This window comes from Fistularia commersonii, chromosome 25 (genome assembly GCF_037954325.1).
Source record: "Fistularia commersonii isolate RoL2024-O1a breed Wild chromosome 25, RoL_Fcom_v1.0, whole genome shotgun sequence".
Classification (NCBI taxonomy): domain Eukaryota; kingdom Metazoa; phylum Chordata; class Actinopteri; order Syngnathiformes; family Fistulariidae; genus Fistularia; species Fistularia commersonii.
In genome coordinates, this window is record NC_141308.1 from 14757501 (window position 1) to 14782020 (window position 24520).

At 57.8% G+C, this 24520-nt stretch overlaps 2 protein-coding genes across 10 annotated transcripts in view; both read right to left on the reverse strand.

Annotated features, from left to right (window-relative positions):
• The window catches only part of rasal2 (RAS protein activator like 2), a 22346-nt gene extending 19567 nt beyond the window's left edge, over positions 1 to 2779 (reverse strand). For all 3 annotated transcript variants that reach the window (XM_086173013.1, XM_086173014.1, XM_086173015.1), the window contains exon 1: positions 2304 to 2779. In XM_086173013.1, coding sequence (XP_086029139.1) covers positions 2304 to 2430 — 127 coding nt within the window. In that variant the 5' untranslated portion in view covers positions 2431 to 2779. The remainder of the gene's footprint in view (positions 1 to 2303) is intronic.
• Positions 2780 to 3626: 847 nt separating this feature from the next.
• The window catches only part of dlg1b (discs large MAGUK scaffold protein 1b), a 28833-nt gene continuing 7939 nt past the window's right edge, over positions 3627 to 24520 (reverse strand). The window contains exons 4-25 of one of the 7 annotated variants that reach the window (XM_086172016.1): positions 18520 to 18684; positions 16905 to 17039; positions 12412 to 12465; positions 12254 to 12304; positions 11961 to 12085; positions 11531 to 11700; positions 11315 to 11451; positions 11050 to 11194; positions 10682 to 10811; positions 10420 to 10576; positions 10100 to 10202; positions 9896 to 10010; positions 9639 to 9815; positions 9502 to 9568; positions 8027 to 8060; positions 6905 to 6946; positions 6086 to 6136; positions 5600 to 5701; positions 5354 to 5526; positions 5172 to 5281; positions 4976 to 5067; positions 3627 to 4780 (exon numbers count right to left, since the gene is read on the reverse strand). In XM_086172016.1, the coding sequence (XP_086028142.1) occupies positions 4674 to 4780; positions 4976 to 5067; positions 5172 to 5281; positions 5354 to 5526; positions 5600 to 5701; positions 6086 to 6136; positions 6905 to 6946; positions 8027 to 8060; positions 9502 to 9568; positions 9639 to 9815; positions 9896 to 10010; positions 10100 to 10202; positions 10420 to 10576; positions 10682 to 10811; positions 11050 to 11194; positions 11315 to 11451; positions 11531 to 11700; positions 11961 to 12085; positions 12254 to 12304; positions 12412 to 12465; positions 16905 to 17039; positions 18520 to 18684 (2442 nt within the window). In that variant the 3' untranslated portion in view covers positions 3627 to 4673. Of the gene's footprint in view, positions 4781 to 4975; positions 5068 to 5171; positions 5282 to 5353; positions 5527 to 5599; positions 5702 to 6085; positions 6137 to 6904; positions 6947 to 8026; positions 8061 to 8350; positions 8451 to 9501; positions 9569 to 9638; positions 9816 to 9895; positions 10011 to 10099; positions 10203 to 10419; positions 10577 to 10681; positions 10812 to 11049; positions 11195 to 11314; positions 11452 to 11530; positions 11701 to 11960; positions 12086 to 12253; positions 12305 to 12411; positions 12466 to 16904; positions 17040 to 18519; positions 18685 to 24520 lie in introns of all 7 variants that reach the window. The other 6 variants (XM_086172015.1, XM_086172014.1, XM_086172020.1 and 3 more) reach the window with 6 other exon arrangements.

Genomic DNA, 24520 nt, shown 5'->3' on the forward strand with positions numbered 1-24520 from the left:
CCACGTCGACAGCGAAAGGACAGTCGTGTCTGGAAACGTCTCGTCTCCGAGATGACGGATAGCGGCAGCTTCCGGCTATCGTCCCTCCTGGGCTTCACCGGCAGGTGGAGTACGACTTTTAGAAACAGCATCGTGAAGGAGCGGGGCTCCAAGTACTTGTGAAACAGACCCCTGACATCCTTAGGACCTCCCTGAACCCTCTGGAACTCCCAAAAGGCCCTGGACAGAGTGGAGATAAATGTGCAAAGAACTCCAGAGAGGAGCGGGACACTTTGGATGAAGGACCCGTAAACCCTCATCAGATGAGGAAAAGGACCTAAAGTCTGAGGTTGGGCTTTAATCTGGATTACAATCTCCATGTCCTCTTCGGCCGGCAGTAATCAGATTACTTGCTGACGAAGGGATTACGCTGGCCAAGTGTTACATACAGAAGCTCAAATGGGATTAAGACTGAAAAGCGGAGATTTCCAGAGAAATCATCAGTTTAGTTCCCATGCTGGCCGAGCCGCCGAAGCCCCGCCTCCCCTGGGGGCGTGGCCTCCGAAGCCCCGCCCCTCGCTTGTATTCTCCGTGGCTTTAGCTCCCGTCCCATGGACATCCCATCTGCAAGGCCTCTCTCCGTCAAACAGAGCTTTCGGGAAAACCTTGCTGTAAATGAATGTCTGACAAAAAGCAAAGGAACACCAGGAATGACCTCCGTGTGGGATGGACCCGCGGGACGACACATCCTGCTGCCGGCCTTCCGCTCAGACCCAAATAGTCAGGGCACTATTTTCAGCCTGTTGTGTTGGAGGGGGAAATCCGGTGGGGGGGTTTCTACCGTCGCAGGAAGACCCAGAAGCTCCGCGCCTTCAAAAACATCACTATCACATCATGCTTTTCACACGCTTTTGTTGTTTTTGCTAAATATGAATCTCCCAATCAAATACATCTAAGGTGACCTTTGACTCCAGCCGGCAGAAGTTTGGACTAATGTGAAGCTCAGCTCAGTGTGCTACGCTAGGCTAACACTCTCCTCGGACCTCACACGACACATGTCTGAGGAGATCAAATGACACAGAAAAGTCAAAAGCTGTGTGTTGGGGGGGGGGGGGGGGGGGGCGGGTATCCCCTGTGTCCGTCTCTCCCCGGGGTTAAAGGTCATCCGCGAGTCGGGGCCTCTTTCCCTCCTGCATGACCTTATTCTGATCCAGTGAATGTTTCCAGCACATTCTCTGGACGCGAGCCCCGCCAGCTGCTGCCAGATCCATTTCTAACTTCTTCTGATCAGCTGACCAGCAAGGCCCGCTTCCTGTCAGCTGACAGCCGCTGACGCATTGATGACCTCACTCCCAGCGGATTCCAGGGACGGTCCAGACTGATGACATCACTGGCCCAAAGCAGCCGCTGACATCACAACACGAGGCCCTCTGTGTGTGTGTGTGTGTGTGTGTGTGTGTGTGTGTGTGTGTCACCCCGTATCTGTGTCTGTCTGTCTTTATCTGTGTGTTTGTTACAGTCTATGGGTGTGTGTGTGTGTGTGTGTGTGTGTGTGTGTGTGTGTGTGTTACAGTCTATGTGTGTCAGTCTAGATCTCTGTATGTAACTGTCTATGTGTGTGGGTGTATATGGTATGATGTTATGAGGCACACCAAACATGTAACCCTGGTAACCATAGCCGGTTGCAGTTTCCTCCCTTCCTGTCAGGTTGTGGCGGTGACCTCTGAGCTCCTGGAGCCTCTGGCCTCCAGACACCGACGTCCCTTGAGGCGAAAGTGAGCAGACTGACTGGGCTCCTTGACATTGGGTCCCTCTTGGATCCTCCATCAGCTTCTGGGGTTCTCTGGTTCAGGGGGTCCCTCTTGGGTCCTCCATCAGCTTCTAGTGTTCTCTGGTTCAGGGGGTCCCTCTTGGATCCTCCATCAGCTTCTAGTGTTCTCTGGTTCAGGGGTCCCTCTTGGATCCTCCATCAGCTTCTAGTGTTCTCTGGTTCAGGGGTCCCTCTTGGATCCTCCATCAGCTTCTGGGGTTCTCTGGTTCAGGGGGTCCCTCTTGGATCCTCCATCAGCTTCTAGTGTTCTCTGGTTCAGGGGGTCCCTCTTGGATCCTCCGTCAGCTTTGAGAGCGTTCTCTGGTTCAGACCCTCTGGATCGGACCAAAGTCCTCCTGATCCTCTTCAGGTCACTTCTGTTTCCATTCATCATGGAGTTGAGTGTTGAGCTAAAGTTAGCCAGTGTGTGTGTGTGTGTGTGTGTGTGAGAGAGACCCCTGACCCGCGGGGAAGCGCGTCCCTGACCCCGCAGGACCCCCGGTGCCGTCCTTACCGTGTACCCGGAGCCAGCCCTGCTGCTGGGACACGGTGTCCGCCAGGAGCCGCTCCAGCAGCGGGTCGAGCGGGCTCAGTCGGCCGTGGAGAGAATCCACGTCGCCGACCACCGAGTCCGCGTCCATGTCGGTGGAAAAGTTGCGGTCCTCCGGCGAAGTCGTCCACAGGTGCGCGTTTCCGGGTCGGCGCCGGGACTCGGTCTCCTAGCTAGCCGTTAGCCGCGGCGGCGGTCCGGCGGTCCGGCGGACTCCGTCTCATTCTCCGGCTCCTCCTCCGGCGGAGCTTCGCGGGGCTCCGGCTCCCGCCGGGCGGCGCTGTTCCCCGGGGTGGTGGTGGTGGGGGGGGCAGGGCGTCTCCGTTCGGTGCCGGTCGGTGCCGGTCGGTGCCGGTCGGACTCCCGCTGCTGGCGGCGCCGCTCCGGACGGACGGATGGACGCTCCGCGGGCACGAGCCTGACAGCGCGCGCTCCCGCGAGGTAGAAGGGCATTGTGGGAAGGCTCGGGGCACTTCCGGTCCGCGGGCCCGGGGAAGAGGGACTTCCGCCGGGTCGGACCGGCCCGCTGCCGCAGCCGCAGCCACAGCCGCAACCCGGGCGCCGCTCCCCGGCTCTCCGGGCGCTCTGCCCGCCCGAGGGCCGGAGCTCACCCGGATCTTCTCCCCCTGTCGGCTCTCCCGCGGCCAGTCCACCTTCTCCCGCCTGGGACCACCGTTGGACGTTGGCGGAGGACAAGGGAACCTCCAGAGCTCTGAGGCAGCTCATCCAGGAGTCCTTTCACCATAATGCAGGAAACGAAATGAAAATAAAGAACCCGCCGTGTCTCGTCCAACTCCCCAGGAGCAGCTCCGAGGGAAGAACACTGAGTCCGGTGTCCGCGAGACCGGAACGGACCGAGACCCGGATTGCCTAGAAGATATGGCGTTGTTGTGACGCTCCTGAAGGAAAGACATCTTTTCAATCGACTGGTCCAACTGACAAGGCCTCGGAGGTCTGTCTCCGTTCTTCAAGTCCCCTTTGCTCCAAGTTCTCATTGAAGACGGATCTCCTCATCGGATGGACTCTGTCTCCATCCGCTGGGCGCTGCTGGAAACGCCGTAAACAGGCGTCGGGAAGACGACGACAAAGTACCCTAAACTGAATCCCTTCCTTCCCCCTGGGTTCCGCCGGGATCTTTGCAGGTTCTCCGTTCCCCCCAAACTCACCCGGGACCTCCGGGCCCTCGATCCCAACGTCGGTTTGTGCCGAAAGAATCGTTCCCGACGGACGGACGGACCGACCGATCGAACGGGCGTCCGCAGCACAGAGACAGCCGGGCCTCGGGTTCTTGTTAACATTTTATTATGTTTAAAAAAGGAAATGAAAAGGAGTCGGTGGAGATCAAACGAGAAAATAGATTCATCTTCAAACATCTTCGATCTTCTGGTTAACAAAGAAAGCAGGTCCTCGTCGGAGGATCTTCTGCCTCCATAAACGCTCTCCTGATAAGAAAATAGGCAGTTTAAGGGTTAAATATCCGCCGCCCTTCCTGCGGCGGCGGCGGCGACTGGGCTCAGGTGGACAGTTCTCCTGGAGGCGGAGGACGCCGCTGAGCAGGAGGGGCGGCGAGAAGGTCCTCCTGTCCACCCGTCTCCAGTACCGGCTCTTTTCCCTTTGCTCTTTGCACACGTCATCGGCGGTTACTGATTATTTGTATTATTCGGCGTATAATCGATCGATCGGAGCGAGCGGCCGCCGTTAATCCTGTTAGCTCGTTAGCGGTCTGATTATCGATTATCGGAAAGGACCTTCCCTGAAACGGACGCTCATCCCGTCTCCACCGGACTTCGGGCGACCGTTCCGAAAGAGAGCCACGACCTTTGACCCTGCGGCCACGTGAGCGGCGGTTCCGCTGGCGGCGAGGAGCGATTGAAGGAAAGTGACATCACAGAGAGGGAGGAGTCAAACTGACATGCTGTTAAAGCTCAAACGTGCAAAGATTTGCGTCTCGTGTCCCCGCGGCCACGTGGAAGGAAGAGAGGAAAGAAAAACAAAAAGGGAAGCGGAGTTCGTACGATCGTCCTGCCGCCGTCATCGACTCGCCGTCTGTCGTACCGGCTCGGGGGGGTCGGGGGTCGGCGGTGTGCTTCTCTCTGCGGCTCGGGAGCCTCGACAAGTCATACTCAGGCGGGGGCGGCGGGCAGGAGGAGGAACAGGTGTGGACCGGGAGGTGGAGGAAGAGGACGGGGTGGAGGAAGAGGAGAAGGTGGACGAGGAGGAGGTGGAGGAAGAGGAGGAGGAGGAGGTGGAGGAAGAGGAGGAGGAGGAGGTGGAGGTGGAGGTGGAGGTGGCCGCCGTCTCCTTCAAAATAAAAGCCCAAATCCCTGTGGATCCTCATAACTTCTCCTTGGACTGGATCCAGATGAAGGGGCCCGACTGATCCTCGATGATCTGCTTCACCTGCTCGTAGATCTCCTCCAGGGTGTCACCCTGCACGATGGCTGACAAACACACACACACACACACACACTCACTCAGATTTGGAGTCCCACACCTTGCCATATCCTCAGGTTTACTGACTGATGGACCAAGGGATCCATGGGTTTAAGTTCTCGTTGGCACTCCAGCGTCAAGATGTGATCCTGATCAGGGACGTGCCCTCGGGGGTCGGGGGTCAGCTGGGGGCGCCGTCTCACCTGTGAAATGTTCGGTGAATTCCTGCTCCAGTTTGGCGGCCCGATCGAACGTCTTCCTGCCCTGCTCCTCCGTCAGACGCTTGTTCATCTCCCTGCGGCGCCAAGTCACGGGTCAGAGGTCGCATCGGAACACGGCCACAGGGTCAGGGGTCAGAAGTCAAGGGTCGGGGGTGAGACCGCGGGTCGGGACACTCACATGATGTTGTCCACAGACTTGGGCTTGATGAAGATGGCGATGGGGTGGAGCTGCGCCAGCTGCAGCCTCTTGATGGCGTTCCCAGACACATCCAGGATGCAGTGCTTCCCCTGCGGACCGGACGGAGGCGAGGTGAGCGACGGGTCGCCGAAAGGTCACGCGACCTCCGGGGCCCGGCCTACCTTCTCGGCCACCTGGCGGACCGACTGCACGCTGGTGCCGTACAGGTGGTTGTTGTACTGTCCCGCCTCGATGAACTTGTGATCCTGGATGTCCTTCTCCATCTGCTCCCGTGACACCACGAAGTGGTAGTCCCGCCCGTCCACCTCGTAGTCCCGCTTGGGCCGCGTGGTATCTGGGGGAGGGGACGGGGGGGTCAGGAGCCGCTTCCTGTCTCCACATCACCCGTCACTCAGAGGCGGACTCACGGGGGACGCAGGAGCCGAACTTGTCCGGAAACTCGGAGATCAGGTCGTCGTTGATGCGGTCCTTCATGGGTCCCAGGACGATGACGGGTCGCGTGTAGTTCACTGCAGGGGCAGAGCCGCTGTCAGCGGGTTCTCCTGAGGAGAAGGCTTCAGGTCCTGCTGGACCGCGTCCCCCTCCCGCCTCCCGGCTGGACTTCCGTCCGGCCGAGGGCGTCCGTCAGAACTAGCCTAGGTTCTCCGCCCTGAGGACCGGGGTCTTCTCACCACTTTACCGATTTTGACGCCCTCATGAGGGACACCTTCTGAGGCCATGAGCAGCTGATTGGTCACATGACCCAGTGAATGCACGTTTGGCGTGCTCATCACCACAGCTTGATATCATCTCCGTGCACACATGTCATCATCATCATCTGCAACAGAGGTGGCATCACCTCTCGAGCGTGAAAGTGCGAAAGTGTCAACGTGTGAACGTGACGGGTTCTTTACCTTCCTGCTGCGTGACGGCTTCATATGACAGAACATACTCCTCCTGGCCACCTGCACACACACACACACACACACACACACACACACACACACACACACACGTTAGCCAGCAGCATTAACAGGCACACAAAGTATTCTCGATACAGATTGCGCGATCTGGGGGCGGGGCTAAATCACTGAATGGAGCCTGTCAATCAATCATTAATCAAAGTTTAGCCACCTAATGTTTGCAGTGAGGCCTCCACATGAACACACACACACACACTTATATGCAGCAGCAGATTACCTGGAGTCACAAGCTGTGTGTGTGTGTGTGTGTGTGTGTGTGTGTGTGTGTGTGTGTGTGTGTGTGCATGCGTGTGTGGTGTCATGCTGTTACTGGCCAATCAGCTGCTGATTAATGACAGTTAGCAGGCCGACCGTGTTCTTCAGATCTGAGAGAACCAACATCTTCAACCATCTCCTCTTAAAAGTCATTTCTGTTGTCGTGGCAACAGAAAGATGTGTGTAAGGACACTGAAGTTGATGATCAATAACCGAGCCGGACAGACCGACATTTTCGGCACCTACAGATGGACTGCAGGAGGTCAGAGGGTTCTGGATGTTTGAAAGGTCAGTTCTGGTGATATAGTTCACTGCTTCAACCTGCTCTGGGAACTGAACTACAGACCAGACTCCATCTTGGTTCTGCTCTGGGAACTGAAGCGCAGACCCGCCCCGCCCCGCCCCGGACCTGGCCGCCTTGGTTCAGCCATGTTAGTGTTAGCGACGTGCTTCCTGTCAGTGGGTTTCTGGAGGCGGAGCCGGCGTCACACTTACGGTAGCTACTTTCGCTATCGCTGGCGTTTGACGTCACGTGTTCTGCAATCACAACAAACACAGGTCAGACACGGCTCCTCCCCGGCGCCGGCGCCGTCCAATCACAGCAGCTTTCAATGAAACAGAAGGCGGGCGCTCTTTCGGAGCGATGACAGGGTCAAGCCAAGCCCGGGTCACGGCTGGTTCCCGGCGGACGGAGGGTTCCATCCCGTTCATCGCCCTCTCCGCCGGGACCCTGTCCCACCGCCGGGGCCGGCCTGCCGAGCCCCGCGGGGCCCTGAGGTCCCGGAACCTGAGGGGCTTCCTGACCACGACAGGTCCGGGGACCTTCTCTGGATCCCAGTGGCCCATCTCGATGTGCATGAATATAAAACATAGTATATGTTCTTGATGTTGCGGGTTGAGGTCATAGACGGAAGCGCAGATAGTACCATCTGCTGCCCTCCCCTGGCAGTGACCCCAGGGGGCGGGGCCAATGATCACATGACCAGACGCGCACAGGACCAGCGGAGGATTGGGTGGCGTGGGCGGGGTCTCGGTGACACGCAAGGGGAATCCCGTGACAAATACTTCGCTACTTGATATTTCACCAGTGACTTTAGAAGCTCCGCCCACCAGAGGCGGAGCCGAATCTGGAGGCGGGGCTCTCACGCAAACCACCGCCTCGCGACTACTGTGTTCCTTCCAGTCCACCTCCACATGCAGCTTCTCCACAAGAACGAGAGGTCTGCTTCTCCTCATGCTGGACTGGCGGCCGGTTCCAGACTCAACAGCTCAGCCACACCTGACCTCAGGGGAAGAAGGCTGAAGGAAAGACCTGGTCGTGCGGAGGCCCTCGGAGCCCTGGCGAGCCGAGCGGCGCCACGGAGAGGTCCACCTCGACCGCCACGACCTACGTTCATCCAAGCAACGCCGGAGTCCAGCCGGGACCGCGGCCGTCCCACCAAGGGGTCAAGGTCACCCAGATCGCAGCCCGCTGACGTCGGCCTGACAATCGTGACACGTAACCATGGCGACGATGGGAGACGGAGACGTTTCGAATCACCGTGGGATGTCACCGAACCAAGGCGACGGGCTAACGTCCGGCCCCCAAAGAAAGCTTGGGGGGGTCAGGGTACTCACTGTGGCCTTTGGACAGCACGTCCTCGCTGTTGTCCTGAGGTCGGCGTCGCCATGACAACAAGGAGGGAACAATTAAAGAAACAGTGTTACTTGAAGACCGCGACAGACAGAGAGAGCAGAGGGAACGCCGGCGGCCGGCAGGGCGGCAGGGCGGCCATGTGGTCTCCAATGAGGGGGGCCGTGGGTCCAATTGGGGACACGGCTCGGTTTGGGTCGGACCGGGCCCTGAAGCTCTGACGACCGCCGCATTGCGGCGCCGCCGCCAGCTGACCTCTCGTCCTGTCACCGGCCAATGGGCTGTCACACCGCCTCCCCGGTACTTACGGTCGGCGTCGCTGGTCTCCTGCTCACTGGCCTCTTTGCTCTTGTAGAAGGGAAACTTTCGGGAAAAGAGGTTCTTTTTACGCTTGTCATTGAGGGACTGCTGAGGAGGAAGAGGAAGAGGTGTGATGGTGGACAGAGGGAGGTGGACCAGTCCCCGCTAATCCTGCTAGCATCACTACTCAGTCCTCCGCAAGGGAACCCCACCTGCACTGAGACCAGGTGGGTGTCCGCCCTGAAGATCTCCACTGAGGAGCTCAGAGAGCAAACATCTGTCTACATCTGAAAGTCCTCATCAAGACTCACACTACTGTCAGTATACATAGAAATATTACGGCCAAATACTAATACTATGACACTATCACTACTACCTACAACACTATTAACACTATTGTTTATAAAAAAATATAGCCATGGTGATGATAGGAAGAATATAATGATGATGATAATAATAATTGTGATAATAATCTAAAATAGTTGTCTCACTGTTTGACAGTGAGTCTGATCCTGATCTTTGCAAAGTAGCTTTCCTGTCTGGAGGTCAAAGGTCATTGGTCTGATGGTGTCTCACATGCGCACACAAGCGCACTCACACACACACACACACATACGCGCACACACACACACACACTGTCCACGGAGGGGGCGGGGCTAGTGATGTCATTATATCACATGCTGCGGTCCAGCGGCTGGGGGGTGAGTGATGGAGACGAGGCAGACAGTCCATGTCAAGCGTTGTTGTTGGGGGGGCATGCATGTTTGACCCCCCCTGCCCCACACACACACACACACACACACACACACACACACACACACACACACACACACACACACACACACACACACACAGTTAAACACATACTTCAGAGGCTGTTAACGGCCTGCTCATTAGTAGGTGCACGCCAGGAGGTCAGGACAAGAAGGTCCGGGGGCGGGGTCAGTGATAGGCCAGGAGAGGGTCAGGTGGCTGCGGCGCACGCATATACAGACGCGCACGCATGCACACACGCACGCACGCACACACACACACACACACACCATGTGGTTGAAAGCACCGCTGGCATGCACTTGAAAGCATCCGAAGCTCCGGCCTCGGAGTGGGCGGAGCCTCGGCGTGTGAACGCGCCAGGGCGCGTCGGCGTTGGCAAACTCACCCCGCGCTCTCGAGACTTGGCGTTGAACTTGACCGTCTTTAGGCGGGCCCGCTCCTTCTTCTCCACCCTGCAGGACAGCAGCCATGACGCCACCACGCCACCACGCCACCACGCGTTCGCAGGGACGGCCCACTCACCTCCTCTTGCTGGGGATCACGCCAACCTCCTCCAGCTCCCCGCCGGCCGCCAGCTGCCGCGCCTGCCACCACTCGTCGTCCGAAGCGTTGACCACGTGCAGGATGTCCCCGAAGCGGAAGTTCAGGCCCTGGCTAGGCAAACCCGAGTCCCTGGTGCGATCGTAGTCGAAGAGCGCCCTGCGGCCGGGACACCGCGGTCAGGGTCGGACGTATCCGGGGTCCGCGGACGAGCGACCTCGGTGTCCGGCGGAGCTCACCTGACGTAGAGGGATCTCTTCTGGCTGGTCCTCAGAGACCCCGAGCCTGAGCTGATGCTGCTGTTCATCATCTGCTCCCGTAGGTCGTGGATCTTCGCCTCGAAGCGGCTGTACTCTGGAGAAGGGACCCGTTCCGGATCAGCAGGGGTGTGTGTGTGTGTGTGTGTGTGTGTGTGTGGTCAGTGGATCAGAGCAGCTTCTCACCCTCCGGCCTGTAGTGGGCGATGATGGTCACCGTCTGACCTGCGTTCTTTAAAGCTGCCGCCGCCTGCTCATGGGTCGAGTTACGGAGATCCACACCGTTTACCTGGAGGCATGCACAAAAACACACACACACACACACACACACACACACAGGTGACCCTTCACTCCAGCGCAGCACTGAGGAAACCTGAGGAGCTCTGGCCTGGACAGTGGTCCGGACATGGTGAGACTGTTCTGATCTGGAGGAGATCCTGAACTCTAAATGCATATTTGAGAAGAACATTCGCCGCCGCCCGGGTGGGTGAAGATAATGTACGTACGGACACCAGCCTGTCCCCCTTCCTCAGCTCTCCGCAGAGGTCCGCAGGTCCTCCGGCCAGGATGAAGGAGATGAAGATGCCCTCTCCGTCCTCTCCGCCCACGATGTTGAAGCCGAGCCCCGTGGCTCCTCTGTGCAGCACCACCTTCCTGGGCTCCCTGAGGGACCACCGGCCCGTCAGTCACGTGACCTCAAGGCGTGCTCGGCGTGTTCGAACATCTCTTGAAACATGTCCTCAGACCGGGAGGCGTCGGCGTCCGTACCTGGCCACCTCCTCGTCTCCTGGCAGGCTCTTGGGCGTCGGAGAGTATCGTCCTGACGACGCCGGCGGGGGGAGGGGCTGACCCAGCGGGGCGGGGAGGCTGATATGGTTGTCCAGGTGCTGAGAGAAAGCTGGGAAACAACAGTGTGTAAAACAGTGTGTATGTGTGTGGGTGTATGTGAGAGTGTGTGAAAGAATGCAAGTGTGAGTTCAGGTGTGTGTGTGTGTGTGTCCTCCCAATGATGCTGCCCGTCGGGGACGGAGGCTGCTCAGACCCATGTTGGTTGGACGTGACCTTCAGTAGAAGGTAGGACCTGCTCCCTGAGCCGCTGAGCCCGACGGCCCGGGCGAGCGGAGGAGGACACTCACAGTTGGTGACGTCCGGCGGAGCGAAGCTGTCGTTCATGAAGACACTGTTGGGTTTGGCCACCTTCAGGTAGACCACGTCCGGCGTGTTCTTCAAGGCGGTGACGGCGTGCTCGTGACTGACCTCCTCCAGGTTGCCGCCGTTCACCTGCGGAGACGTGACAGCGGGTCGGCGGGTCATCGCCGCGCGAGAGCTGACCTTCACGCCCACATTTCCTCCGTTTCTCTGCGACCCTTAAAGCGTCCGGCGAAGACGGCGAGGACCTACGGCGAGCAGCTTGTCTCCGATCTGCAGCCTCCCGTCTTTGTGCGCGGCCCCGCCCTCGATGATCTTGGTGACGTAGATGCCGTTGTCTCCGGGGATGTGCTGGTTCCCCACGCCGCCGGCGATGCTGAAGCCCAGACCTGGACGGGCCGGGACGGAAGGTGAGACCTCCGGGCCTCGGGGTCAGAGCCGAGCCGGCGGGAGCCGCGTGGCGCGTACCTTTCGGTCCTTTCACCAGCTTGATCTCCATCACCTTCTCGCAGACCGGTTTCCTCCGGCGCACGTAGAGTCGGACCAGCGAGCCCGCCTCCTTCAGCGCCTCCACGGCCCGGCTGTGGGTCACGTCCCGGACGTCCATCTCGTTGACGCGCAGGATCACGTCGTTGACCCTGAAAGGGACGGCGGCGAGGCGGTCGGTCTGAGCGTCGGCCTTGGATCCGGTTTCTTCCACAGAAGCTCCGGTCCGGGTGGTTCTCGCACGGGTGCGGGATCGGGTGACGCCGGCGGCGCTGCATTATGGATGAGCTGCCGACAGCTCGCCGACCGGAGGGGCCACGGGGAACCGACACCTGCGGCTCCCCCGGACCCCCGTCGGATCATCTTGGAAACGCCGCTGTCTGCGGGCGGCCGTCTGAAAGGGAGTCCTCACCTGAGTCTTCCATCCTGAGCGGCAGCTCCTCCGGGAATCACCTTGGTGATGAAGATGCTGGGGTCTTCGCCGATGTGTGGGTTGTCCGTGCCGCCGGCGATGCTGAACCCCAGGCCCGAGTTCCCCTGCGGGCAGGGAGAAGAACATCTTCTCAACAACCGCTCCCTGTGTCTTTCCGGTTCTGGCCTCATAGAAGCTTCTGTCAGACGGGTCGGTTCAGGAGGCGTCAGCCCGGTCCATCTCCACCCCGACCTCCGAGGTCTTCACCACACACACGCAGGCCGAGGTCTCACCCGCTCCAGCGTGATCTCCTCGTACTCGTAGTCCGCCTCCGTCCCGTTGACCTGCAACTCACCCAAAGGTCAGAGGTCAGGGGGCGGAGCCGCTCCCCGGATACAGCCAATAAGGGCCTCCGACCGACCGGGGCGCCGAGTGGGCGGGGCCAACTCACATAAGGGGGCGTGTCCAGGCCGTCCGTGTTCACCACCGTCGGAGGGGGGTTGGCCTGGGGGGGGGGCACAGTGTTAGAGGACACACACACACACACACACACACAAACACACACGATGCACCCCGGCCTTTAACCTTCACTTTGAATACTCCATGACATCACTGCACCTGAACATCATCCACGTAACTGGTGGACATCTCAGGAGACCTTTACCCTCAGGAGCTCACTGTTCTTCTCAGAAGGTATAAACAATCTCTCGCACATGCAAACACACACACACACACACACACACACACACACACACACACACACACAGCTCGGCATCAGTGTGTGTTTCAGCAGGCCAGGCTATATTTAGCATCAGCTGATGGAGTGTATCGATCCCCCGTGCCCCCCCGACCCCCAGCCTACTTTCGAGCTGCCCGCTGGAACCAACATCAGCTGGGAATGAGCTTCTGCCAAGAGTCTGGACCACCAGACCTCACCAGAACCTCGGCCCTGAAGGTAACATGAGGCATTCAATAGAATCAGCAGCGCTCTGGTTCTGGTTCTGATCGAATGCTGCTGACGCGACTCAAGAAAGGAGTGCAGACAAGATCTCGATCCCAGACGGTCCGCGGACGGCAGCCGTCTGGGCTCGTCTGATCGGACGACAAGCCGTAAACATCACGTCTTCTCTGTCATCTGGACAATCGCGGTCTGAGAAGGGACTGGAGACGCCTCTTCTCCCGCGGTCACGGTTACCTCAACCTCCAGAGCGACAGAGAAGATCTACAGAGAGGTAACGACACCTCTGCCGTCTCAGAGGGTCTCCTCACTGAAACATCTCCATATCTGCTCTGTGGGGGACCTTCAGAAAGTCCTGAATGATGACAGGATGGTTGAACATCATAGGAGCCTGATGAAGAGCAGTATGAAACCACAGCAGGGTCAGCTGAATTGATTTTCCACGGACGACACACACACACACACACACACACACACACACACACACACACACACACACACACACACACAGCTGCCTGGTCAGATTGACATCAGTACTAGTTCCCCTCCGGGACTAAAACCTAAGTAGACAACGAAAGGACATTCTGGAGGAGGAGGCGGGCAGACGTGGAGACCTTGTGGAGACCCGGTGGAGACCCGGTGGAGACCCGGTGGAGACCTTGTGGAAGCCCGTTGGAGACCCGTTTGGACTCCACTCGACCCCTGGGGGGAGAGGGGGGGGTCCCAGCGGGCTCCCGTGACCACTGAACATTCTACAAAACGCCAGCCGGCCGTTTAACTCCAGACCGTGACCTCCGACCTCGGTTCCTCCGACCCACCTGGTTGGGGGCGAAGGCCTTCCAGGCGATCCGCCCCCCCCCCACCTTGGCGGTGCTGCGGGTGGGGCTCTTCTTCACGCTGTCCCTCAGGTTGAGGAAGCGGCTGCGAGCTCTGCAGGACGCCGGCACCGTGCAGGCGGTGAAGGTGGCCAGGGACGCCTGGACCTGCGGCTCGGACCGCCGCTGCGGGGGGGGCGGGGGCTCGCCGCCACTCATTGCTCCGGGAGAGGGAGCGCGGACGAGGTCCTAGACCGGTGCGGGTCCGGGAGGTACGCCGTAGTCCAAAAGCAGACAACCTAGACCCGAAGACGACGTCCCGGTCCTCAGGAGGGGGCGTCCCGGTCCCTGTCGGAGAGCTGGAGGTCTGCGGATGGCGCTCGCTGACCGAGCGTCGGTCTGCCCCTCGCCGCTCGGCGGGCCGGTCACGTGTCAGGCGGCGGGTGGGGCCGCACGGATAATTGTCCCCTCACCCTGAGTTGGAAACTGAAAACCAGCCAGAGTAATGGAGCGGACACTGGGGGTGCTGCCCCCCGCTGGCCCCCCGAATCATGACAGCCTGGGGACGCCTCGCTGAGCAGCCGTCCTCAGCGGCGGACGCAGACGGCGGTCTGATCTACGGGGGAGGTCCTCCTTATCCTGGGACGCCATCCGCCCCCACGCTGAAGGATTCACACCTTTACACCAGACCACAGAAGGGACCTTCTCCACCTGAGAACCCACGTCTGGATGAGCCATGGAAGACACAGCAGGAGGCGTGAAGCTCCTCCAGCAAGTGGAGGAACCTCCGTTGTGGAGGTTCAAGAGCAGATCACTCCTGGAGCAAGAGATTAGCAAGGTTCCTGTCAGCTTGTGTGTGTGTGTGTGTGTGTGTGTGTGTGTGTGTGTGGTGGGAAGCCTGTGCAGCAGGGTGGGGGGGCACTGCGTGTCAGCAGCCTGAGGTTGCTAGGCAACGGCAGAGAAGGCATGTGCTACTGCAGGGCGCCTCACGTCTGCTTCGACATCATGCTGCTGTTTATGCAGGTGAAGACCCACCACACACGCGCACGCGCACACACACGCACGCACGCACGCACACACACACACACACACACACGCATACACACGCATACACACGATAGAGACGAACAGCATGTCACTGACTGCAGCTCATTGTGTCAGTCTCTCACACACACACACACACACACACACACACACACACACACACACACCGGGGGGGCTGCCTACCAGCAGGCGGCGGTGGAGCCTCTTAGTCCTCCGCAGCGTCCCCATGATGCGACGACCCACCTTCTTTGCGTACCAGACTGAGTTGAGCATGTCGCCTACTGAGGAGGACGTCTCGGCTGGAGCCGCTGGAGCCGCTGGAGCCGCTGGAGCCGAGAGCCACGCCGCGTCCCCCTCCTCTTCCTCCGGCGGGAGACGAGGACGTCCTGTCAGACGGAGAAGAGCGAGGAGAGGCTCGGAGCTCCGGGGCGATCGACGCTGCCGGTGAGAGAGACGGCGTCTGACGAGCGTCTGACGTCTGAAGACGCAGCTGCTGCATCATCATCTTCATCCTCCTCCATCATCATCTTCTTCAACCAGTGCCGTCCAGTGTCTGCAGGCAGAGTGCAGCCGCCTCCTCTTCTTCTTTTTCTTCCTCCTCCTCCTCTTCTTCTCCCCCCACACACCCCTCCCTCCTCTGACCAGGTCAGCCGCAGGGTCAAAGGTCAAAGCATCTCCCGGAGCTTCCGGTGGACGTTTCATCCCGGCCGGATGGCGTCCCGTAGCGCTGTATCTTCCGAGTGTGTTGACACACACGCCGAGGGTGACCATTAACCCGGTTACTTCCTCACCCGACCGCTGACCGACCGACGCCCCGACCCGCCGCTTCCGGCGACTGAACATCTCACACTCTGAGATGGATATCACCGGCAGCCTTTCCAGGGCACCGTCCTTCAGGATCAGGGTCTTCACCCGGACCAGAAGAGCGGAGCTTCAAGAGCGACACATGTTCTGCTGACAATGTGAACCCTCAGAAAACCAAGACTCCTTCCTTCTCCAGCTGACCTCTGAAAGCTCCTGTAGACCCCCCCACCCACCCCACTTTTGTCCTGGGACCTTCACCCATCACATCTGGGATCTAGATGACCTTCTCAGGTTTCAACTGGCATTCTTATGGCGAGGATGAGTGGAGCCATGGGAGAGGAACCGTGTGGAGGGCCGGCTGGCGCTCCAGCCCCGGTCTCCACGATGTCTCCACGATGTCTCCACGATGTCGAGGACAACCCGAGGACAACATCAGATGACACAAAATGGTGGAACAACCCTGAAGGTCCACCTTGGATTTTAAGGTACGACTTCTCCTCCTGTCGCTTCCTCTGCGACCTCCACGTTTATACGCTCCTCCCCAGGACAGAAACCTGAATGGTAGCCATGGCGACGGGAGAGTCCGAGCAGCAGGTGGCGGTGGTCCTGAACCAACCGAAGGTATTATGAGGCGCCAAAGGTGTCTGGACATGATCTGGTCCGTCTCATTCAGCCTCTTGACCGATGGGGGTCATCAGGGCCTCCAGGTTCAGGAGAAGGTCCCTGGAAACCTGAACCAACAGCCCTGCACCAGCTGGTCACCTAACCACAGCCAGATCAACACTTCCTGCATTTAAGGAGGGCAGTCTGAACAGGGTGTGAGGACTTTCAGGTCTGCCGGCAGGAGTTTAGACCACTGCCTGTCTGTTGACACACACACACACACACACACACACACACACAGAAAAAAAAAACATCTCCCAGAGTGATGATCATAGGCTCTGCCTGATCCCAGATCCCCCTGCAGCAGATCATTGACCTCTGACCTGATCCAGGTGTGTGTGTGTGTGTGTGTGTGTGTGTGTGTGTGTGTTTGTGAGTACTAGGGGTCAGATAAGGGCTCTGGAGGTCAGAGGTCGGGGTCAGGGCGGAGGTCACCCTCGTCCTCCTCCTCCTGGTAGGAGGCTTGGAGATCTTTGTCCTCCCAGAACTTCATCAACACTTTGGAGTGACCCAGATTCTGTATCCTAGCAACCAAAGCCCGTCATCTGCTCCCCCTGCCGGCCGGCGAGAGAAGATTCCCGAGCCCCGTCGCAACGGCCGGCTCCCGGGGGACCCGTCCCACCCGTTACCATGGCGACTGCCAACATGCAGGGGGGTTACCTGGATCGGGGGGTAGGGATTGGAGGAGCAGGAGGGGAGGGGGCTATCCTCGCCGTGCGGGGAAAGGGTAGAGGACGTGGGGGAGGGGAGCTCCGGCCGAGGGGCGCCGTCAAACACGCACTCCAGCGACGGCACCTACACAGGGGTCAAAGGTCACCATCACACACCGGGGTCATAGGCGAGGAAATACAGGGGTCAAAGGTCAGGGAACAGGGCTCAAAGGTCATCGTCACAGAGGTCAAAGTCCAGGACACAGGTCATCATCACACACAGGGGTCAAAGGTCATCAGATATGGGTCAAAGATGAGGTCATGAGTCATCATCAGATAGGGGTCAAAGGTCAAGACACAGGTCATCTTCACACAAGGGGTCAAAGGTCATCACACAGAGGTCACAGGTGAGGACACAGGTCATTTTCACACAGGGGTCAAAGGTCATCACACAGAGGTCACAGGTAAGGACACAGGTCATCTTCATACACAGGGGTCAAAGGTCCTCATCACACAGGCGTCAAAGGTGAGGACACAGGTCACCATCACACACAGGGCTTAGGACACAAGGACCGAGGTGTCACCACGGCATGGTGAGATCTCCTCGAGGTGGGACCTCCTGCTCCGACCCCCGGGGTCAGTCATCGTTCCTTCAATCAGGAGACACCGCTGCTGCCCTCGTCCGGCGGGACCTTCACCCATCACATCCTGGTCCTCACTTGTCTCCTCACTGGCTCACGTTTAGCTCTCTGCTCCAGGCTGACCTGCATGAAAGCTCTGCACCTTCTGCGTGGCCACTAGACTGTAAATGATCTGGGTTCTTTGCTCTGAAGCTGCTCGTGACGTTCCATCTGGTTGACCTGATGTCGGTCGTGCAGGTGTGAGGCCCGGCCTCTCAACACCTCCTGCAGGTCTGAGGTGCTGCTTCTAGTTTAGCCAAGGTTCTAGGAAAGCCAAGAAACTAAAACAAATGTCACCACAAGGGGGCAGCGATGTTCCGTCTGGCGCGTGGATGTTGTCTGTTGCCATGCCGACAAGGCCTCTGTGTCAGCTGGCCAAGTTACCGTTTGTCCCACATTAAACGATCGTTATCTAACCGTAGAGACGCCACCAAACATGTCTACTCCTTCTTCTGCTGAAGTCCCGATCACCGGACAGACCCCTCACTTCTGATCGACAGAACGTTCGGACCGCCGTCTCCAGCTGGACCCGCGGGTCTCTGCTGGTCAAAGGTCAGCCTTGGGGTCACGGCGGGAGGACGAGGACAGGAGGAGACAAGGGGAGGAGGGCAGGAAGCAGGGCGACGTGAGCGGCCGAAACCATCCCCGATCAGATCCACGTAAGCGTGAGGTCACTGCGGGAGGCGGAACCAGAGGCTCCGGAGCCTCAGAGCTCTGAGGTCCACCGGAACAACCTGGTCTTCTGGAAACCAACTGACACAGCACAGAGCCCGGCTCAGATGTTCCCTCAAAGCCCGACCTCCTCTCGCTTCCCGCTAAACATCCGAGGAGGAATTCATGGGGACGGAGCCTCTGAGGGACCTGCTGACACTGCGATGACGGTCAGGAAAAGCAGGACGTCCACCCGCGACTCCTGAACGAGGGAAGGCGCCGGCAAACACGTACCTTCATGGGCGAGATGTGGGTGTGGGTCACGTATCCGTGCACATTCTCGATCTGGGAAAGGTTCTTCTCCGCCACCTGCACCAGCTCGGGCCCACCCGGCTCCTCCATGGGCTGAGGGGAGCTCTGGTCCTGGGGGGACCCGTCCTCATCCTGCTGCCGGTACTTCTGCAACAGGGACAGGGTGGGTCAGCGGGACGCTTCCAGAACCTCTGCACCACCGACAGAACTGAGTTATGGATCAGGATTTATGGGCGACTCCAAAATACGGGCTCACTCTGACTTGTCAATGGGTCCGATTGGTGCCGATCAATTATTGATCGGAGGTGGTCTTAACTGTGAGACTATCAACATTGCCATGACAACAGTGTGTCTGTGGAGACCGTGGACACCAGTACAGGACTCTGTTCAAAGGTCAAGCACTTCTTGCTGTAACTTCATGAGGAATTATCTTCTACCCCCTAGTCCTGCCCCTCAGTGGACCCCCCCCTGGTTTAGGCCCTATCCCTCAGTGGACACTCTGGGTCCTGCCCCTGGGTGGACCCCCTGATCCTGGCCCCTGTCCATCAGTGGACGCTATGGGTCCTGTCACTCGGTAGAACCTCTGGTCCTGGCCCTGTCCCTCGGTGGACCCCCCTGGTCCTGGTCCAGCACACACCAAAGACCATCCTTATGAGGTCAGGGTCATGACCTCTGCCCCGGGCTCAGGGACTAGGGTTTAGTCCATCAGGCAGTCAGAGGTTGGTATGTAAACCTATGAGGTCAGAAACAGTGTTGTTAAGAGCCGCGGTCATGGAAATTCATCTGGTTCCATCTCCTCCTGTGGTCCACTTGGCAGTTTCGTGGTTTCACAATCAATACTGGCATGAACATGCAAGACAGCGACATCCTCGCCTCCATGAAGATCCTCTGGAGGCAGCCTGTGGACCATCACGGCACCAGGACACCTGAGACCAAGGATAGCACCGGGACCCATCATAGAGACCTCACTGGAGGACTGCCTGCTGACAGTGGATGGACCAGAAGACCGGCCTCTTCACTCCATACAGACACCAACGGTCTCAGAGGAGGTTCTCCGTCTTCAGGGTTCACGGTCAGGCCTGCCTGGTCAGAGGAGGTGGACTCGATCCTGTATGACCAACGTGAATATCAGGGTGTCACATTCCAGCTGGACTTGGACCTCACACACACACACACACACACACACACACACACACACACACACACACACACACACACACACACACACACACACACACAGGGCAGAGCCTATGCTCCTCGAAGGACTGGACCAGGTCTAAAGCAGGAAGGGGGTCCTGGGGGTCTGATCCAGGAGGAGGTTGAAGGGTTGGGAGTGATCTGGATGAGGTTCCTACTCTGCCAGAAGGTTGCTGCTCACCAATGGACTGCGTTCATGTCTACGGGAGTCGGAGGGGAGGAGGGAAGCAAAGGATTGGTCTTCCTACTTCCTGCTGGGATTTGAACCCGCAGCCGGTTGTAAGTCTTCTGCTTCTTCCCTACTGGAAGGGCCGTGGAGCTACTGGACTAGATGGTGGCCGCTACCTCCACGTCTGCCACAGAGCAGGCCTGAACCTGACAGCAGACGGCCGGAGATCTCAGATGTTGCCCGAGAGCGTCATCCACGATGAAGACCCGGAGGAACCGAGCTAGCTTAGCACGGAGCGTACCGCCGGACCGGAGCCTTCACGTGCACGCGGCCATGTTGGTTGTGGCCTGAGGTCCACCAGGTGATGTTTGCCCCCCCCCCCCCCTCCCCCCCCAGGCTCCACCCACCTTGCAGCCGAACATGAGGGAGATGGTGCTGTTGCTGCAGGCCACCTTGCAGTGGCAGAGGACGGGGGAGAAGCACTCCACCTTCCTGCCTCCGGGGGACCTCCCGTCGGGGCCGCTGGCCGACGGGCGTCGGGAGCGTCGGCGGCTCCTCCCACGGCGCCCCCTTCCCCCCCGCCCCTCCCCCTCCCACGCCAGCTTCCCCTGCCCCCCCGCCTCCCCCTCCGCTGCTGCTGCTGCTGCTCCCTGCTCTCACCATCCGCCCTCATTCCTCGCTGCGCTCCATGGCGGCGAGGAGGAAACCACTCCCGGAGCTCTTCCTTCATCCACCTCCCCCGCCTGCCTCAAACCCCCCCCTCCTCCTCCTCCTCCTCCTCCTGGTCTTCTGGTAGAAAATAGTCCGCTTCCTCTCGACCTTCTCAGCCCCTCTCCTCCTCCTCCTCCTCCTCCTCCCCTCTCGCCTCCACGCTCTCCACCTCTCAGTCTATCTCACTCTCTCCTACTCGCTCACTCTCGCTGTCAGAGCTGAGATGATGATGGTGTGTGTGTGTGTGTGTGTGTGTGTGTGTGTGTGTGTGTGTGTGTGTGTACCCAGCATTCCTATGTGGGGATGTGATTGGTCGGTGGGGAGAGAGGCTGGTCACATGACTCAGGGAGAAAGCATCCTCAGGGAAGGTAGAGACGGGGGAGGACAGAGGAAGAGGAGGAGACAACAGGAGGCGGAGCCTTAAAGGAGCCAAAGCCAGCGCCGACAGCCAAGGTAGAATCCCGGTCGACCGGCCAAACTAACAGCTGGATGGGAAGATACCACTCAAAAGGCCTTGAGAAGATCACCATGGAACATCACAACGTTACATCACGGACGCCTCCGTCGTCGCTTCCCACTCCGATCAGTTCACTTCCTGCTGGGCCTTTCAACTTTCAAATACCATCACACCAAACACCGATGGGGCTTCATCGGACAGCTTCATGGTCAACATCTGACACACACACACACACACACACACACACACACACACACACACACACACACGTCATCCTACGCTGCAGCCTCAGAATGTGACAGTGATGGAATCTGACAGGTTCAGATGTGACTGCTTTCTTCTAAATTTACCCAGCTAGCTTTTATACACACATGCATACTCACACACACACACACACACACACACACACACACACACACACACACACACACACACACACACACACACACACGCAGGTCACATCAGTTCAGTTATTACTGGACACCCCAGCAGATATTCATACACTAACACCTGAATAATCCATCAAAAGCAGCATCCAAGTTCAGATTTTGGGTGTCCAAAGGGTTAACGACACACATCTGACTTCCTACCTGACCCCTGACCCCTGACCCCTGACCCAGCAGAGGCCAGTATTTGTCCATGAGGCGGGAGGTCAACCCAAGCCAACATGAGCAGGATTTCATTGGTGGGGGGGGTCCTACCAGGGGTTACAGCAGGAGAGATAGCCTATCACACACACACACACACACACACACACACACACACACACACACACACACACACACACACACACACACACACACACACACACACACACACACACACACACACACACACACACACACACACACCAGGGTGATGATGATGATCCCTCATCATCAATGTCCATCTTTGGAGTTCCAAACTGTAAAAGACACATCAGAAGTCCAATCTTCTGATGGACCTTGAAGGTGTCGTGAGCAGTGGCTGCAGTCAGTCTGAGAAGCTGACCATCACATGACAGCAGGACAGCTGGTCACCAAACTGAAGAGGACCACCTCAACTCTGAAGACCAATTAAGAACCGAGCAATGATACTGCAGGCGTCCACTTCCTGGGATTGAGAAACTAAAGCATTCTAAGGAGGCCCAGAACCAGAGGAGGGGGTCCCTTCTGCTGACTGAGGACCTCAGGGAGCTCCTTCAGAGGGCCAGCAGAGGGCAGCAAAGCTCTGAGGACCTTCACTGAGATGCCGGTTTGAAAAGGGTGTAGAAGAGGAAACCGTGTTAAAGATGATGGTCCTGACGTTCTCCTTCAAGAGACTTCCAGATGAATTCTCTGATCCTTTACTTTGGGGACTCGTCGCAATGCATTTTGTGAAAGAAGCGGAAATTTTCCTGAAGGGCGTCGGCTGCACCAATGGACTGGAGGTCAGAGTTCAAATCCTGTGAAGGTAAAGTTCACGTTCCCATTTCCAGAGGTGTCACATCTCTGACGTTCCATCTGTTCGAAGGATTTGACGGGTCACGCCATGGGGGCGGTGCTTGTCGCCCCCTGCCGGTCATCGTGGGCTTCTGCTTCTAATTCAGCGTGTTACTTCTGGTTCCTTCACACTGAAGGAGGGGGACCTTCCAGGAGAAACCACCTTCACAGGTTCCCCAGCCCAGCGGTTGGGGGTCAAACTGGACATGGTTCTTCTGGAAAAGGTTCTCCATCCTGCGGCAAAGCTCACGCATTCCCTTGAGATGGTTTCTTCACGCAACCAAACAACAACAGGAAGAGGCGGGGCATCTGGTACTCGCATTGATCGGTCAGGGTAACGATGCAGTGATCAATAAAGGTGCAATGTAAGAAATAGGGTTTCGCTTTGTGAAACAATCACAGGATGGAGATGAAGATGAGAAACTTAGCCTACAGGTGAGGAAGTTCTGGGCCGTCACCGGACCCCCACCCTCAGCGCGGCCCTTGTTGCCGCAGCAGGATGAATGTGGGGGTCCACGTACGAGCCAGGATCTCTGCTCTGCGGTGGGATGGCAAGCTGCGGGACGACCCCCGACCTCTGACCCCTGCATGTCGCGGATGTTCACCAGGAGGAAACCAGAGAGGGAATCACCCTGCACTCCACAACGCCCCGGTCCAGACTGAACCTTCACCCCTTCGTCAGATATCACCAATCGCAGGAGCCACCTCCGTCTTCCATCCTTCTCCTCGTCTCGATTGTTCTCACAAACCTTTGGACTTTTTCTTCTAAACTACTCAAAAAAACACTTTGAAAACTGAAACGTACCAATTCGAAAGGATCAAAGATAGCAGCTGGATGACTTTCTACACCTTCTACAATCCTGTCCACCACCTTCATCTGCCTGATGGTCACATGACCTCTTTCCTCTCTGACATGGAGAGAAGGATCTGCAGCAACACCTGTGGTTCCTGGCCAACACTCAGCTCAAGCACCCACTCCAGTGGTTCCATCAGTGAGAGTACCTGGAGCTAAAAAGTGATCTCTTTAGTGCCAGGTCCATCTATAAGACCGAGGTCCAAGTATCTCTATCATACCAGGTCTACCTGTAGTACCCTGTGCCAGGTATCTCTTTAGTACCAGGTCCATCTATAGTACTCGGTGCCAGGTATCTCTTTGGAAACAGGTCCACCTGTAGTACCCTGTGCCAGGTATCTCTTTAGTACCAGGTCCATCTATAAGACCGAGGTCCAAGTATCTCTATCATACCAGGTCCACCTGTAGTACCCTGTGCCAGGTATCTCTTTAGTACCAGGTCCATCTATAGTACCCGGTGCCAGGTATCTCTTTGGAAACAGGTCCACCTGTAGCACCCTGTGCCAGGTATCTCTTTAGTACCAGGTCCATCTATAGTACCCGGTGCCAGGTATCTCTTTGGAAACAGGTCCACCTGTAGTACCCTGTGCCAGGTATCTCTTTAGTACCAGGTCCATCTATAAGACCGAGGTCCAAGTATCTCTATCATACCAGGTCCACCTGTAGTACCCTGTGCCAGGTATCTCTTTAGTACCAGGTCCATCTATAAGACCGAGGTCCAAGTATCTCTATCATACCAGGTCCACCTGTAGTACCCTGTGCCAGGTATCTCTTTAGTACCAGGTCCATCTATAGTACCCGGTGCCAGGTATCTCTTTGGAAACAGGTCCACCTGTAGTACCCTGTGCCAGGTATCTCTTTAGTACCAGGTCCATCTATAGTACCCGGTGCCAGGTATCTCTTTGGAAACAGGTCCACCTGTAGTACCCTGTGCCAGGTATCTCTTTAGTACCAGGTCCATCTATAGTACCCTGTGCCAGGTATCTCTTTATTACCAGGTCCATCTATAAGACCGAGGTCCAAGTATCTCTATCATACCAGGTCCACCTGTAGTACCCTGTGCCAGGTATCTCTTTGGAAACAGGTCCATCTATAGTGCACAGTGCCAGGTATCTCTTTGGAAACAGGTACTTCTT